This window comes from Protobothrops mucrosquamatus, unplaced genomic scaffold (genome assembly GCF_001527695.2).
Source record: "Protobothrops mucrosquamatus isolate PMUCROS unplaced genomic scaffold, P.Mucros_1.0 scaffold_87, whole genome shotgun sequence".
Classification (NCBI taxonomy): domain Eukaryota; kingdom Metazoa; phylum Chordata; class Lepidosauria; order Squamata; family Viperidae; genus Protobothrops; species Protobothrops mucrosquamatus.
Window position 1 is genome coordinate 245,154 of NW_015386163.1, and position 17,218 is coordinate 262,371.

General features: G+C 36.3%; 1 protein-coding gene across 1 annotated transcript in view; it reads right to left on the reverse strand.

The window, feature by feature from the left end:
• Positions 1-2,100: 2,100 nt before the first annotated feature.
• ARL5A (ADP ribosylation factor like GTPase 5A) overlaps positions 2,101-17,218 on the reverse strand; it is a gene marked incomplete in the record, with an annotated part of 16,001 nt that continues 883 nt past the window's right edge. The window contains 4 exon segments of the mRNA XM_015814362.1: positions 2,101-2,615; positions 3,601-3,752; positions 5,183-5,266; positions 10,634-10,694. Coding sequence (XP_015669848.1) covers positions 2,567-2,615; positions 3,601-3,752; positions 5,183-5,266; positions 10,634-10,694 — 346 coding nt within the window.

A 17,218-nucleotide genomic window follows, 5' to 3' on the forward strand; every position in this document is an offset into this window, starting at 1 on the left:
TCAGTGTGTCCAACAGCCCACTGCTAGTTGATTCAAAGCTGAAATAAAGTTGTACAAGCATTTGTTTTTGTTAATGCTGAGAGTCAGTCAAGTCTCAGAGCTGGACTATGCCTGTGGGTTTCTATGCTTTCAATTTTACTGAAGTCATTGAAAACAGAGGGTAAGTTACCCTTCTCACAACCATCCATTTATTCTTAATCTGAGAGTTGAGACAAGAATGTCGGAAGGAAATTGGTTCCCATTTGGGAACTCATGCACTCCTGTTCATACTTGTTAAAGTTAGTAAGGGTATTTAATACATTTGATAACTTGGGTATATTCAAAAGGTTTACGCATTCTACTTCAATTTTAACTATGTTTATGTTGAAACATAATTCTCAGGGCATTCATCTGATGACAGGTGATTTTTTTTTAAAAAAATATTATGTGTAGGAATCAAAGTAGCATGGAACAACTTACAAGAGGTTTAAATATTTGTTTATGCCTCTTAAAAAACATACCCACAGCAAACTGATTTCAAAGTTAAGAGTTATTTCAAAACCAGTTTGTTGTAAAATGTTAAAAGAAAACTATGATGTGCCATTTTTTTCTCCTGCCAAATACTGATATGTAGTTTAATGGCATTACTAATTTTAAGCATGTCTCCAATCAGAAAAACTGATGAGCCAGTGTATTGAGCTTCAACCATTCAAATAGTTAATTGCTTTGATCCAACTTGAAATATACAGTGCGAGTTATACTTAATGCCTGATTTTTTTTAAAAAAGGAGGGGAGGCGTTTGGTTTATCTGATACTAAGGATACACTTGTTTCTAAATAACCCCCTAAGCCTGGAAAGAATGCTAAGCACAACATTCAGAAGATTAAAATAGTATCTCAAATAATTTGTATTTTCCTATACCAGGCACCAATTTATTCCCCTATCCACCTTTACAATCATTGCAGCATAAAGTAACAGGAAGATTAGTTTATTCATATTTTAATGCACTTCATGTTTTGAAACAGGGAAGATATAAAACTGGAAAACTGCTTTGTAGGATCCATGCATTTAGTTTAAATTTTCACTTTCGGGAACAGCTGAATCAAGGCATATAAACACGCACACATATGTGCATGTGCGCACACACACACGCACACACGGATACACACTTGGAATATTCCTAGAGAACCTGAAAAGCAAATGGCTCAATGAATAGGCTACTAACATAGCTGTCTATATTCTTTGCCCCCTATAAAGCAGCAATGGAATTGATCAAAACCTAGCTGATCTTATCTATTAAATCAACAAGAGTGGTCAAGATTTCTCATTCAAGTGACTTTAAGTGCAACTTAGTGTAATTACGCATTTCTGGTCATTGTAGGTGATCACATAAAGAGCACACCCCCAATTTCCTCAGAAGAAACTCCAAGAGACATATACCTATTCTGTGAAATTCCTAATTAACCCATTTCTTTTGGATTAAACCCACCATTTAACTTCAACATCACACATCGTGTTTCAAATGGAAATGTTCTACGCGTACATTCTATGCATGTATAAAGATGTTTGCGAACCACAGTGCATATTTCATGTAAATCAAATGTTCTTTTTGAAGCAATGCGCATTTCAGCAAATGCAATCAAAATGTAAACTTCTAAATAATAATACACTGTATCTTAATTCTTTTGTGGTTGCTTTAAACTGCAGGATATACATAAAATAATACATAACCTGTATTTTTATCTCAGTTGGTTTTGAGCAAAATGCAATATTCCCCAGCTTTTTTAATAAAGCATCACAAATTCAAATTTGACCCCAAACATACTGCCACGGTGTGATACAAAACATTCCATGCACAGTGTTTTGATGACCTGGTTGAACATTCTCATCATCCTGTCCAACTAGCAGCCCCTATGTATCCCAAAGCTTGCTACAGCTTCACCAAAGATTGAGACAGGTTGGAAAGTAGATAAAGAATTTGTCCTGACAGAACCTACTGGGTCTTCAGACAAAAAAGATTGGCTGTAACACATGGAACTCAAATAGGTCCAAAGTGGCTCAAATCACATACTGCCACTTACGGAATACTATGGACAGAATTAATGATATTAACCAATTTGCTCAACAGATTTTAATCAAGCTTAACATGAGGTATAATTACATAAAACATACAGTTCACATATAGGAACATTTTTGCACTTCTGAAACGCATCCCAGTCGGTTTCAATACCAGACAGTCAGTACCTGTACCACTGATTTTCTTTTCTGATTTGTGGAAATAATAAAGTCAGCATTTCAATTTAGTGAGTTAGACTAGAATAATAAAAAGTAAAGGTTAAAATTCCTTCCTTGTATTTGATCTCCGCACATTATTTCTTGATAAAAGAAAGGCCAGCCACAGTATTTAAATGTCAGTTCAAAGAAATCATCAAAGGAAGTCAAGGCTGAACTTCCAATTGTTTTCTCTTGTTTGAAATCCCCTCAGGTAGCAAAAAAAAGTCATCTTGTTTTTATAAATATACATAAGCCAATAATTCACAGCCAAATAGCCAGTTCTCTTTTGTACAATATTTGTGCAGAGTTAGAATCATCTGATTTTAAGTCTTGACATCATCCATTCAAGTCCTTGGCATAATCTGTAAAAAAATTAAACAAGTATATAACTTCATTAATACAGATCATTTGTGACAAACTTCAAATCATAGCTAAGTTTTTTTTTTAGATATATTAAGGTTTCCATTCTCATAACTTTATAAAATATATGGAAATCATATAAACTTCACTAAAGTAATGTGCTATAACCCGTAACACTTTCCATTTTGAAATCCAGGGACAGATCTGAGTTCTAGTTTCTGGTAGGGAAAATATGGTTTAATTGCCTCCAAAAGAAGACAATGTCGCACCAAAGTTTCACCCCAGTTACTCGGGGAGGGGGGGGCATGATTTTTCTTCCTCTGATTTAAAGGGGAAATCTGGTATCAACCAATCAGTCCTCCTAACAAGCTAGTCACAGAAACAGGGGCTTCTCTGATGGGAGCAACAGGGAAGAGGGGGGGGTCTTCCATCAAGTTCGCAGCTGTGACGCAGCCTAAATTTAGGGCCACTGGATTTGACCTTATTTATTTCTAATGCAATTTTTGGATTATAATTTATTCTTCAGTTAAAGGGAGAGTTTCTTCAGATACAAATACGCATTTTTCTTTGGTGATTTTCATGAAGTCTGGGATTGTAATATTTAGAAACGTCTGAGAATTTGACTGATTTTTGCGTGCCTCGCAAAAAGCTGAGAACTAAAGTTATTAAAATATTTAAGTGGAAAAAAAATAATTTTCTTTTTAAAAGAGCGAATAGAAACAACCTCTTGTGTGGGGAAGCTGACTTGTTTACATTATCAATTGTAAAACTAAACTTTGAAGGTCGATTACCAGAGCACAATATGGCTACTCTAAAAGGAAATATTTGATTTATGGAGCGGTGAAGTGCTTGGACTTTTTAATTCTTTACTGGAACCAGAAGTTACTATTGGTGATCAACAAATCCCTTACTTATATCTGCAGACCTTACTTTATGTAGTAGATCTTTATTTTTAAAAAAAGTATTCACAAACAAAATAATTCTTACCCTTCGCCAGTAAGAGCGCAGCATGCCTGGATGTGCCACTGGTGATCTTTAATAGATGTTAGTTTCAGGAACTGAGAAATTTCAGCTACCGTCATGCAGTTTTTAACATCCTGTTTGTTAGCAAAGATGAGCAAGCCTGCTTTTCTCAAGTCCTATAGTAATATATATACACATATATATAATTTCTCTCCTGTTATACCACTAAACTACTACAGTATAATATTCATTGTTGAATTTAACACTCAGATTTAAATTAACATTGATTTGAAAAATGCAGTAAACCAACACAAATTCTATGCAAAATCACACCAGAGCAGCCCCATGTCAAGCAACCAGAATTTAACTAAAAGGTCACTTCCAGCAATTTTAAGAAATATTTACATTTAAACTTCTATGAGTTTCTAAGATGATAACGAACCATAGCTATGGCATACTGTCAAACATCCACGCTTTTTATATAATGTAGGGCAGGGGTCTTCAAACTTGGCCCTTTTATGACTTGTGGACTTCAGCTCCCAGAATTCCTCAGGCAGGTACGCCTGGCTGAAGAATTCTGGGAGCTGAAGTCCACAAGTCATAAAAGGGCCAAGTTTGAAGACCCCTGATGTAGGGATATCATTATTCAGAGAATGTTGGTTCACAATTAGAAAATATTGTGATGTATGCAAAACCTAAATACTAGCAACTTCTTAGAACAAAGGGACACACTTTCAGTATTAAATTATTTAATGTTAAATATGGGGTAAGTGGAATGTTGCTGTTGCTGTCTATACAGCTGTTGGTTTGCAAGTATTTGAGGTAGGGTATGTGGATGGACAAGACTTCTTACCTTCAGTGCCTATGATCTCCTATCCAAATGTGCTGATATATACCCCACCCATTTAAAATTTGCAAATGGAGAGCAAATCTGGCATCTACCTTGTCAGAGTCATACCAACTGAATTTAATTTCCATAATACAGCGTTTAAAATATGAGCATTTAAAAATAATGTTCTTTCATTTTTGATCCATTATCAAAAATTGTAATGTTTATAAAACCTTCCTTTTTTTCAACGTAACATAATAAAAAATAAATTAAAGGGAATCATTTTACATGGCACTTTTATCCTAATATCTTAACATGGTCTAATATGTAGGTGCTATCAAATAATTGCAATTAAATACCATATATCACCTCTGCTATCATCTCCCAGAATATACTTACTTCACACAGACTATGCGCTCATGACAGTTTTAATAACAAAACGTATCATACTTTTCCTTTCTCTTGAAGAAATTTGGGGCTGTTATTTTGGAAAACATAAGATACTAATTTCTACAACTACACTTTATTATTTCCTTAAGTAACATGCAAAATCTTTTTTTAATTTGTAGCGAAAGAGTCAGTCATAATAGATAATGTACTACTCTAAAAATTATTATTAAATCTAAACGTTCCCCAATCTGGGTGAAAAAACTTTTTTTTAATACCATTCTGGAGGTGATTACCAACATGGAAGAACAATCAGAAACCAGTCACAAACTTAAGTATCAATTTAGAAATTGTTTTTCTGTTTCAGTCTAATTTTTAAAAAGTACTTACCTCATGTGCTAACATTTTATACAGTTCTTCTTTAGTTACAGAAATTCTCTCTCTGTCTGTGCTATCCACAACAACTATCACAAACTGTAAGAATCAGAGATATTTGTAAATTAAGAATGTCCACACATATCTTGAATCTTAATCAGAGAAAGATTGAGGCTGTCTCCATAAAGCAATCCCTTATAAGAACATTATCAATTAAGACAATTATAATATTGCAAGAATTTATGATGGCATGCTAAATGAAACTGCCCAATCCAACAAGGAGTTCTGTGTCATTTTCTGAGGAGTGTATCCAATACGCAATTGCCATATTTTTGGCAGCTGCATTGTTTATCAGTATTTTATTAAATATTAGAACGGCATAACTACTCATCCAAATGCCCAATATAAACAAACATTCTTAGAAAATTGTTAATGCTAGCCTCACAACCTTGTTTTTAAGTAGCACCTAAGTTGTTAGGGTTTTGTTTCTAACCCAGTAAAAGATACATGTTTTTTTTCTGGCAGTACCTTAATTTGTATTATTGATTTCATCTTTTTGTTTAATGTATTCTTTAGTTCACACTGATCCCAAAGACAGTGGGCTACTATGAGTCTGTTGCCTTCTGCACCCCAACAGCTCCAGCCAGCTTAGCCAGCTAGTGAGGAATGTTTAACTCTCTTCATAATGATCCTGAAATAAGATTTCAGGACACAAGCTTTCCTGCACTATTTGAAAGATATATATGATTCTTCAGTTAGGTAGAACTTATGAATAATATAATTTCATAGCAGCTTCACTTCATGGAAAGTCAGGTGTCATAGTTATTTATGTCTGTCACATATAGGTCTAATGTATATGTTCTCCAAGTGTTTTCAAGAATTGTAAACCAAATAAACTACAGGTATGTCTTGAAAAAAGATGAAAACCATCTTATTCCTCCACATGCATGCACATAAGCACACATGCCCACACACATCCTATTCTCATCTCCAGGAGGTTGTTGGTTCTGTCTCAAAATCTGCCCTATCATTTAACAGAAAAGTGAACTCTGATTTTGATTACTGAGCTAATGTCAAAACAAGCACTTTCCCTCCTCCAAAATGTATCTACATCTATTTTAAATGTGGTATATAAATGTCTTGCCAAAAAGGCAATTGTTAACTCTAGAAGTAGGCACTTTTAATAGGCATTTTAAATTAATAGGCTATTTTAAGTAAACAAGTTCTTCTGTTTCATTTTANGAAGTATGCACTACTTCATTCATAGAACTGCAAAAGAAAAAAAAATCATTTTCTTTTCTATGGTGATAGTGATCTAAGTTATAAAAATATATTCGCATTTATTTCTGCAATATTTGTAATATAATCCTACATATTTCGGTAGAATTGAATTCTGAGTAACTGAGCACAGAATTTAATTCTTTATTCCTTTGGTGCAATCTTTTTTTTTTTTCTGCAACAGTCTTAAAAATAAGAATGTTTCATTATATTCTAAACTAATAAAAATAATTATATTGCCAGATATGATTATTTGCAAATCTTAAAATTTCCTTCTGGGCAATATTGCACACTTCGGTGATGCTGAAATTTTCAATTTTTCCCCTCTTTATTTGAAGAAATGTTTTGTTTTTCTTTATAAATTTAATATGTAAAGCCTCATTTAGGGCTTACACTGTAATTTTAATCTTTCCTACCTTAAACTTGTAAGAAATCACGAGGTTGTGGGATTATAAATAAATACATACATACATACATACATATGGACATTTCAGCCTATTGCTGTCAAGGGCAGCATTTTACATTGACAAGGCAATTTAAATCACTTGTTCGTGTTACTTTATACTTACAACTGATAAAGAATAGTAGTTTTTCCTGCATTATCAAGCCCAACTATTATCACTTTGTGCTCTGCAATGAAAAACAGAAAAAGAAAAAAGATTGGTTGAGCATATGGTCACGTTTCATGCCTCACACACCCTTGCCACTGGCAAAAATACTGGAGCTGATGGGAAATGCACCCCAAAATATGTGGAGGTCACTAGGTTGCCTATCTCTAGTCACACATTCACAGATTCCACAATCACCTATTTAACTGTTTTTACTGTGAACTGTACAGATAATCCTTGACTTATAATTGTAATGGAACCTGCTCATTAAGTCATAAAGTTGTAGTCTGAGCTTGGTTGTTTTCTAGCACTGATGATGTTAGCTAGTTTGACAATGAAACGCCTGCGAGAAAACAACCAAGCTCAAAGAGCAGCAAAGACCCCACATTTCCTTCTCTGGCAATTATTTCTATCTCCATTCATATAAATCATGAGCATGTGGAACAGAGAATTTTAGCTTATCATACTACATCACTACCTGTATTAAGACCATCTTGGAAATAAACTTCTAACACATTACAGGTAGTCCTCAACTTACAACAGTTCATTTAGTGAGTGTTCGAAGTTACAACGACACTGAAAAAGTGACTTGACCATTTTTCACACTGTTGCAGCATCCCCATGGTCATGTGATTTACATTCAGATACTCGACAACTGATATATATTTATGACGGTTGCAGTGTCCCGGGTCATGTGATCACCTTTTGTGACCTTCTGTCAAGCCAGGTCAGTGGGGAAGCCAGATTCACTTAACTGTGTTACTAACTTAATTATTGCAGTGATTCACTTAACAAATGTGGCAGAAAGTTGTCAAGTGGGGAAAACTCACTTAACAAATGTCTCATTTAGCAATATAAATTTTGGGTTCAAATTTGGTACAAAAATGTATATACTGCTCAGGTCTCTGAATGTTTTTCGACAAAGAAATGATTATCATATGACAATGAATGCTTAGGGATTTCAGAGTACTAATAAAATATTGAGGTGGCTCCACTGTCATTAATACCTGTTCTTTGCCTAATACATATTTTTTATTTGTTATGTTTCTATAATTATAAACCTTTTAATAGTAATTGTAATAATTTACAATATTTTGTAAACATTGTTTTGTATGAAATTCATTCGATATTATCAGTTTTGCTTTCTAAATGAGGCCTAATATATCGTATGTAAAACAAACCAAATAAAATATTAGCTATTTTTTGTGTTTGCAATTTTATTCTTTCAAAATGTATTCCACACACTGTCATTATGAACTTTAATTTACTTTCTGCAGTTATTCTTCAAATGTCAAATTATAATTATATACAAAATTCTGGAGACCCAGTAGCAGGAGGGAACAAAAATTTGTCAATTAGACAAAAGTATAAATTACAAGCCTTGTCAGCATAATATCATTCAACCAAAATTTAGCACTACAAAAAACGGCAGCAGAAGGTCTTGGATTTCCATGCCACATCTGCAGCATTGTCCAAAAGTGCAGTTTTACAACTTCCTCTTAATTTTAAATTAAAGCAGTTGGTTACGACACCAGAATCTGCACAAATTCTAGTTATTATTAACTATGATTTATGGTACTGTTTGTAAACCATGTTTTGCAAATTTTCTGGTTTTACTGTATTGCATCAAGATTATTGTGCGCATGCGTGTGATGGCGGACCTACCGTCTCCGGCTCCGTAGCGGCGGTGGTCCGTTGGCGGAGATGGGGGTGTGCGAAAGGGTCCGGGGGTGCTCGCCGGCCTGGAGTAAGTGAGAGGAGAGGGTCGGCGAGCGAAGAGGACGGGTGCCGGACCGCAAGACCGCCAGGTTTGGCGGGGCGGGGCGGCGAACGGAGCCGCGATGCCGCGGAGGGCGGTCCAGGCGCAGAGGGGCCTAGCGAGGCCTGGCGAAGCCTGGCGGCCTTGCGGCCGGGAAGAACGAAGGCCTGGCGGGGCCTGGAGAAGCCTGGGGCCCAGCGGCCAAGAAGAGCTGCGGCCCGTTGTGGCGGCTCGGCGCAGCGATGGCTCAGCGATCGGAGGTGGGCGGAGCTGCAGGACTGTGGAGGGCGGCCCAGGCGCGGAGAGGCCTAGAGAGGCCTAGTGAAGCCCGGCCTGGGGGCCAGGAAGAACTGCGGCCTGACGCGGCGACCTGATGCGGCGGCGACTCGATGGCCGGCGGAGGGCGGAGCTGCTGAGGGCCGCCCGGGCATGGAGAGGCCTGGTGAGGCCTGGTGAAGCCCGGCCTGGGGGCCTAATGGCCAATATGGAAGATCTGCGCCCTGACATGGCCAGGAAGATCTGGAAGATCTGCGCCCTGACACGGCCTGGAAGATCTGCGCCCTGACACGGCCAGGAAGATCTGCAGCCAGGACGAGCTGTGGCCAGACGCGGCGGTAACTCACCGGTCCGGCGCGGCAGCGGCCTGGTGGCCCAGCGCGGTGACGGCTCGACGGTCCGACCCGGGGCTATGGCGATCCAGTGGCCCGAGGTGATGGCGGCTTATTTCCCCCCGTTTATGGGACTTAAAGACCTGAGAACTCACCATCCTTCCTCAATCCATCTTGCCCCGTTTGAGACTGCCATCACAAGGACTTTTTCCCCTCCCCCCACTTTGCTGATGGACCTCCAACATGACGGACTGTATTCGAGGAAAGAACTGCTGGCCCTGCGCGACTCCCCCATCGCGCAGGTATGGCCTAAATTCATTCTAAGGGCCGGCCTCGATGAAGGGATCTGGAACCCAGAGAGGTGGCACTTAGCACAGAGGGACCTAAGAAGAAAAAGACTACGGGTCTTCTTAGAGGGGTGCTTTTCCAAATTTTTAGGGGGTTCGGGGTTGGCCCGGGAGGAACTAGGGGAGTCCTCTCTGAGGCCAAGGCCAGTCCTGTCTGGGGGGCGCGGGGTAAGGGAGGAGACTGGGGAGCTGGCGGAGGGTGGTGTGATAGGTACGATCAGTGGGAGGGGCAGATATGGCGGGAGCAGAGGACCACATCGGGTTTTGGGAGCACNGAAGTATGCACTACTTCATTCATAGAACTGCAAAAGAAAAAAAAATCATTTTCTTTTCTATGGTGATAGTGATCTAAGTTATAAAAATATATTCGCATTTATTTCTGCAATATTTGTAATATAATCCTACATATTTCGGTAGAATTGAATTCTGAGTAACTGAGCACAGAATTTAATTCTTTATTCCTTTGGTGCAATCATTTTTTTTTCTGCAACAGTCTTAAAAATAAGAATGTTTCATTATATTCTAAACTAATAAAAATAATTATATTGCCAAATATGATTATTTGCAAATCTTAAAATTTCCTTCTGGGCAATATTGCACACTTCGGTGATGCTGAAATTTTCAATTTTTTCCCTCTTTATTTGAAGAAATGTTTTGTTTTTCTTTATAAATTTAATATGTAAAGCCTCATTTAGGGCTTACACTGTAATTTTAATCTTTCCTACCTTAAACTTGTAAGAAATCACGAGGTTGTGGGATTATAAATACATACATACATATGGACATTTCAGCCTATTGCTGTCAAGGGCAGCATTTTACATTAACAAGGCAATTTAAATCACTTGTTCATGTTACTTTATACTTACAACTGATAAAGAATAGTAGTTTTTCCTGCATTATCAAGCCCAACTATTATCACTTTGTGCTCTGCAATGAAAAACAGAAAAAGAAAAAAGATTGGTTGAGCATATGGTCACGTTTCATGCCTCACACACCCTTGCCACTGGCAAAAATACTGGAGCTGATGGGAAATGCACCCCAAAATATGTGGAGGTCACTAGGTTGCCTATCTCTAGTCACACATTCACAGATTCCATAATCACCTATTTAACTGTTTTTACTGTGAACTGTACAGATAATCCTTGACTTATAATTGTAATGGAACCTGCTCATTAAGTCATAAAGTTGTAGTCTGAGCTTGGTTGTTTTCTAGCACTGATGATGTTAGCTAGTTTGACAATGAAACGCCTGCGAGAAAACAACCAAGCTCAAAGAGCAGCAAAGACCCCACATTTCCTTCTCTGGCAATTATTTCTATCTCCACTCATATAAATCATGAGCATGTGGAACAGAGAATTTCAGCTTATCATACTACATCACTACCTGTATTAAGACCATCTTGGAAATAAACTTCTAACACATTACAGGTAGTCCTCAACTTACAACAGTTCATTTAGTGAGTGTTCGAAGTTACAACGACACTGAAAAAGTGACTTGACCATTTTTCACACTGTTGCAGCATCCCCATGGTCATGTGATTTACATTCAGATACTTGACAACTGATATATATTTATGACGGTAGCAGTGTCCCGGGGTCATGTGATCACCTTTTGTGACCTTCTGTCAAGCCAGGTCAATGGGGAAGCCAGATTCACTTAACAACTGTGTTACTAACTTAACTATTGCAGTGATTCACTTAACAAATGTGGCAGAAAGTTGTCAAGTGGGGAAAACTCACTTAACAAATGTCTCATTTAGCAATATAAATTTTGGGTTCAAAGTTGGTACAACAATGCTCAGGTCTCTGAATGTTTTTTTGACAAAGAAATGATTATCATATGACAATGAATGCTTGGGGACTTCAGAGTACTAATAAAATATTGAGGTGGCTCCACTGTCATTAATACCTGTTCTTTGCCTAATACATATTTTTTATTTGTTATGTTTCTATAATTCTAAACCTTTTAATAGTAATTGTAATAATTTACAATATTTTGTAAACATTGTTTTGTACGAAATTCATTCGATATTATCAGTTTTGTTTTCTAAATGAGGCCTAATATATCGTATGTAAAACAAACCAAATAAAATATTAGCTATTTTTTGTGTTTTCAATTTTATTCTTTCAAAATGTATTCCACACACTGTCATTATGAACTTTAATTTACTTTCTGCAGTTATTCTTCAAATGTCAAATTATAATTATATACAAAATTCTGGAGACCCAGTAGCAGGAGGGAACAAAAATTTGTCAATTAGACAAAAGTATAAATTACAAGCCTTGTCAGCATAATATCATTCAACCAAAATTTAGCACTACAAAAAACGGCAGCAGAAGGTCTTGGATTTCCATGCCACATCTGCAGCATTGCCCAAAAGTGCAGTTTTACAACTTCCTCTTAATTTTAAATTAAAGCAGTTGGTTATGACACCAGAATCTGCACAAATTCTAGTTATTATTAACTATGATTTATGGTACTGTTTGTAAACCATGTTTTGCAAATTTTCTGGTTTTACTGTATTGCATCAAGATTAACCACTATTTCAGATTTGGAATCTAAAAGAGAAATACTCCACATTTGACCGACAAAAATAGTAGTAACAAAGGCCGAGAGTTACTGTGGTTTCATAGTACTGAACCACAATTCAATGCTACATTCAAATTAAACCAATAATAACCCTAACACAACACTAGTTCCTTTACTTTGAGTGTTGGTAGAAAGAGTTAGTGCAGATAGTCAATTAATATTGTTTTATCTATGGAGCCTCAATTCTCTCCCCACAATGTGAACTGAGAATTCAAGCTAAAGAACACACAATTAAAAAAAAATTCTACCAAGCATACAATTTTTTAGATATTCAGATAAATTTTCTACAGAGGTTCCCTAAACGTTAGAATTCTTTAAAATATTAGATTAAAATCAACTACATTGCTTTAAATAGAGAATATAAGAAAAAAAATCTGTATAATTTTTTAAAAGTGGAAGCACTAACTTCAAATAGGATCCATATTAAAAGTTATGGTTATATATATATATATATTCCACTGAAACTGAATAACAATTCAGATGTTAGATTAAATCAGTTTTTAATATATTTGAAACAGAAATTTTCTGTCACTCACGTTTCAGTTAACCACTTCCTTCTGACAGATCCATTATATGCAGAATTATTATCAGACAACTTTTTCACCAACTGCACAATGCCGAAAGGTGCAATTCAAATGTAATATTTATTATTTTCATACACTGGTTTGTTGTCTTGGTTATATGTGAAAGGTACTACTGAAGTGGACTGGACTAGGATAAATTTGTTAGTACAAGTAATCCTCGACTTAAAAGAGTTCATTTAGTGACCAAAGTTACAACAGCACTAAAAAAATGACTTATGTCTGTTTTTCATACTTACAACAGTTGCAGTATCTCCACAGTCACGTGATCAAAATTTGGATCCTTGGCAACTGACTCATATTTATGACAGTTTTAGTGTCCCAGACTCATGTGATTACCTTCTGTGACCTTCTGACAAGCAAAATCAATGAGATTCACTGAACAACTGCAGTGATTCATTTAACAACTATGGCAAGAAAGGTGGTAAAATGGGGAAAAATTCACTTCATAACTGTTCTCGCTTAGCAATGGAAATCTGGGGCTCAATTGTGGTCGTAAATCGAGGACTAACTGTTCTTGATCTCAAAAATTTAACAAGCATCACTTGCTTGAAATTGAGAGTCCATAAGTTACCAAAAGACCGTGTACACACTGCTATGCCATCCTTCCCCATTCCCAACTCAAATCAAGGAGTATCCTTCTCCTCTCCCAACAAGAGGGCCCCCTCAAAAAACCCACAAACATCGCGCATTGCCCAAATTATTGGATTTTTTTTTTGTCTCACACTTGTTTATATGTATGGCCCTTGGTTTCCAAACTTGTGTTAGACAAGTAAAAAAAGTATTTTATGCAACTAGAATTGACTTATTTACTGCTTATTTCCATACGAAATAATCTTAAATTTTCTCAAATAATTGATGCAAAAGGCCTAAGCACACAGTTAAGTATAAAATAGGCTCTTTAAAAAAAAAAACCTAGCTTGCTGGGTATTTCCTCATCATTTGTGGTTCTTCCTGTCCAAACAAGGATATGTAACTACAGTGATCCTGCATTACTATTTGTATTATTTAATAATACAGGGGTTGGATTCTGAAGAGAAAAGATATTTCAACTTGTGTAAAATATTCTTTGGTTGGGCTGTTTACTAATGGCTTTTTGGCAGTTTCTTGATTATGGTATTGCTTACTTGATTGTTGGTCTGAAGTTGACCTCCCAGAACAGCCCAAGCAAAGAATCCCTAAGACCACCCCCACCCACACAGATAGGCAAGACACCGGAATGTATACCAGGGGTTTCAAACTTGGCCCTTTTATGACTTGTGTGCCTGGCTGAGGAATTCTGGGAGTTGAAGTCCACAAGTCATAAAAGGGCCAAGTTTGAAGATCCCTGATATAAACTGACAGCAAACAGCACTCCTTACTATCACTGATGATATTATCTAGTTAGGGCAATGAAACATCTGCAAGAAAACAAGCAAGCTCAGAGAGCACCAAGGACCCCTTATTTCAACCCTGAGCTACAAATATTCTCCTTCATTGGTACCATATGCATCTGCCCAGGATAAAGGCTTTCTTTCAAATATCTTATCTCTCTAGGTAGCTTTACTGGTACCCATATTATTACTTTTTGGTACCAGATTAATATATCTCCCCAGACATTTTCATACAGTAATACCCAGATTTTGGCAGTGGTGTATTTTTTTAACTTGGTGCTAAATGGTAGTGTGTTTATTATATGTTGATGAACGCTAGATGCATTCACTGGTTGTTTTATGCAGTGCACAATTTTATTTACAGATAGTAAATTTTACTGTATTTTGTTTTGAGTTTTATTCTGTTATCATCTTTGAGACATTAATGTGATGGCACATAATAGGTAAGTTTAATTCCACTGCAATATATCTAAATAATTATTTAATAAATAGCTTTTTATTCTAAATAATGGAATAACTACAATGCAGAAGTGCAGATCAGCTATTGTATTACATTTAAAAGCAATCATAGTAGTTACCACATGACTGACAAGATATGTGCAACAACAACATGAACTAATTTCTCTCAATTATCTCCTAAGGGAAAGAAATAATGGCAAAGCAATGACACAGGATGCTTAATTAAAGATTAACATTAAAATTTTCTTCTGCAAGACCCAAACACTTGAATATTTCCTTTTAACTTTAAGTGAAGCTCAAAGAGTCATTAGTCTTCATGTGCTTGACGGTATAAAACATTTTATTTGGAGAGGTAGTCCTCAACTTACAACCACAATGGAGCCTGGAATTTTGATCATAAATAATAGCAGTTGAGGATTGTGACTGGGCTCCATCATAAGAGCAATTTTACAATGATCATAAGGCGAGTTGACAGTTATAAAGTTAATCACATGGTCATTGGGCAAATCCATTCTTCCAAATGGCATTTTTTGCTGGAAACCAGCAAAAACTGACAAATCACAATCAGTTATAAATGTAAGCCAGTTGCCAAGCATCCAAAATGTGGTCAATGACTGCTGGGGGGAGCAGCAGTCATAACTTTGAGGACAGGTCGTAAGTAACTTTGGAAATGTCCATCATAACTTTGAACGGTCATTAAGCAACTAATTCTATATCGAGGATACTGTATATATAAAAACATTATCAGAGTTTTTCTGTAAGTCTGAGAAGCATCAAAATAATGGATGAAATAAGTCAGTCTTACAGTTTCAGAACAATGCATAAGTTATCTATGTACCCAAACATACATGTAGCGGAACTCCTATTTGCCCAATTCTTCTCCTTTCAGTTAAGCTCCTATTACAGCATTTCAATTATTGATGGGGCAGAAACAAGAGAGCTAAATCCTCAGCTCTGAGTTGGTTTCAGGTGGCACCTGCTCAGATAACTCAGCTCAAACTCTGCAAGAAGCAAACTGTGTTTTCCCCCCTAAAGTACATAAAAGATGAAAACAGAAAATAACCAAAATCAACCTCCAGAATTCTGTAGATAAAAGGTAAATATTTAAAAACTCTCTTATCTAATTCTTTCACACCCTACCTCTGAACTATTTCAATATGTTTTTCAAGCTTAAGTTTTCAAAGGAAATTCTGTATTTGGCAAACAAATGTAACTGATATTCCTTAACAATTTGTTATACTACACAATTAATTCAATACTATTCCGTGATTCTTACACTATTTTACATTTAATAAAGGCTTGATAATATAATTTCAATACATTAAAATGAAGATTCTGTAACTTTATAGAACTATCTTGTTCAACTACAAACCTGTAGCAAACCCAAACTTATCATTTTATCATAGCCTTAGTGCCCACCTAAAAAAAGCCAGTATTACATCCCACATTCATAAATCTCTCTCTCCTGACATTCAATCACCACAAATTATTTTGGCACACTTGAAAAAATATTTCACCTAAGAAGGTAAAAAATATCCTGCTGAATTTGACTACAGGCCTAATAGTCCAGCAAGATGCATATGAAAAGCACACAACCAGCAAGCAAGGATAATAGCATCCTCCTCCTAACATTTTAAACAGTTTACAATATATAGTTTTCATTACTTATATCCTACAGATTTACCTAATCTTCCTCTGAAGTCATTCAAGATAGTGGTCGTAACTACATTGTGTGTGCTAGTGAGTTCTAGGTTTAATTATGTAAACTATGAAGGAATTCTCTGCACTACAGTTTCATAAAAAGCATTAGGGGAAGAGACATGCAATATCTGAAGGACTGATACAAGTGAGTAACCTATGAAGCCAATAATTTATTCAATAGCCACACTGCTTAGCATACAAACTATTTCTCTTTTTAAAGAGGAATTTATCTGTTAACATGTTACTATTGCTGTGCCCTCAGCCTCCACTGAATAAATCACAATGGTGAAATCCAATGTTTGTTTTTTAAGCAGCAAAGTAAGGTTCAAAACAGTATCCCAAATCACTGTCTTTACTTTTAAAATTTAAGCCAACATGGGAGGCATTCTGGGAAAGAAAGAGGTAAACCATCATTTCAACTATCCCATGTTTTCAGGACTATAAGTATGTAATCTATAAAAAGTAAAAGCAAGGTGCCACAAGTGGTTGGCCAAGGTGGTTATTAACAGACGTAGTGTCACGCACTGCTACTATACTGCCTTTTCTAATAGAGTGGAACCTTGATTCAACTGCTTTGAAACTCATCCAATTTGATACTCAACGCATTTTGACATGAAAATTTTGTCTCAGTACTCATCATTTGTTTGGTACTCAACTTACAAGCTAGAACTTGTCGGTGTTGGCTGCCTTGTGACTCACTACATTATTCCTTTTTGGGGAAAATGCGTTTGCACTCATTTTTGCTACT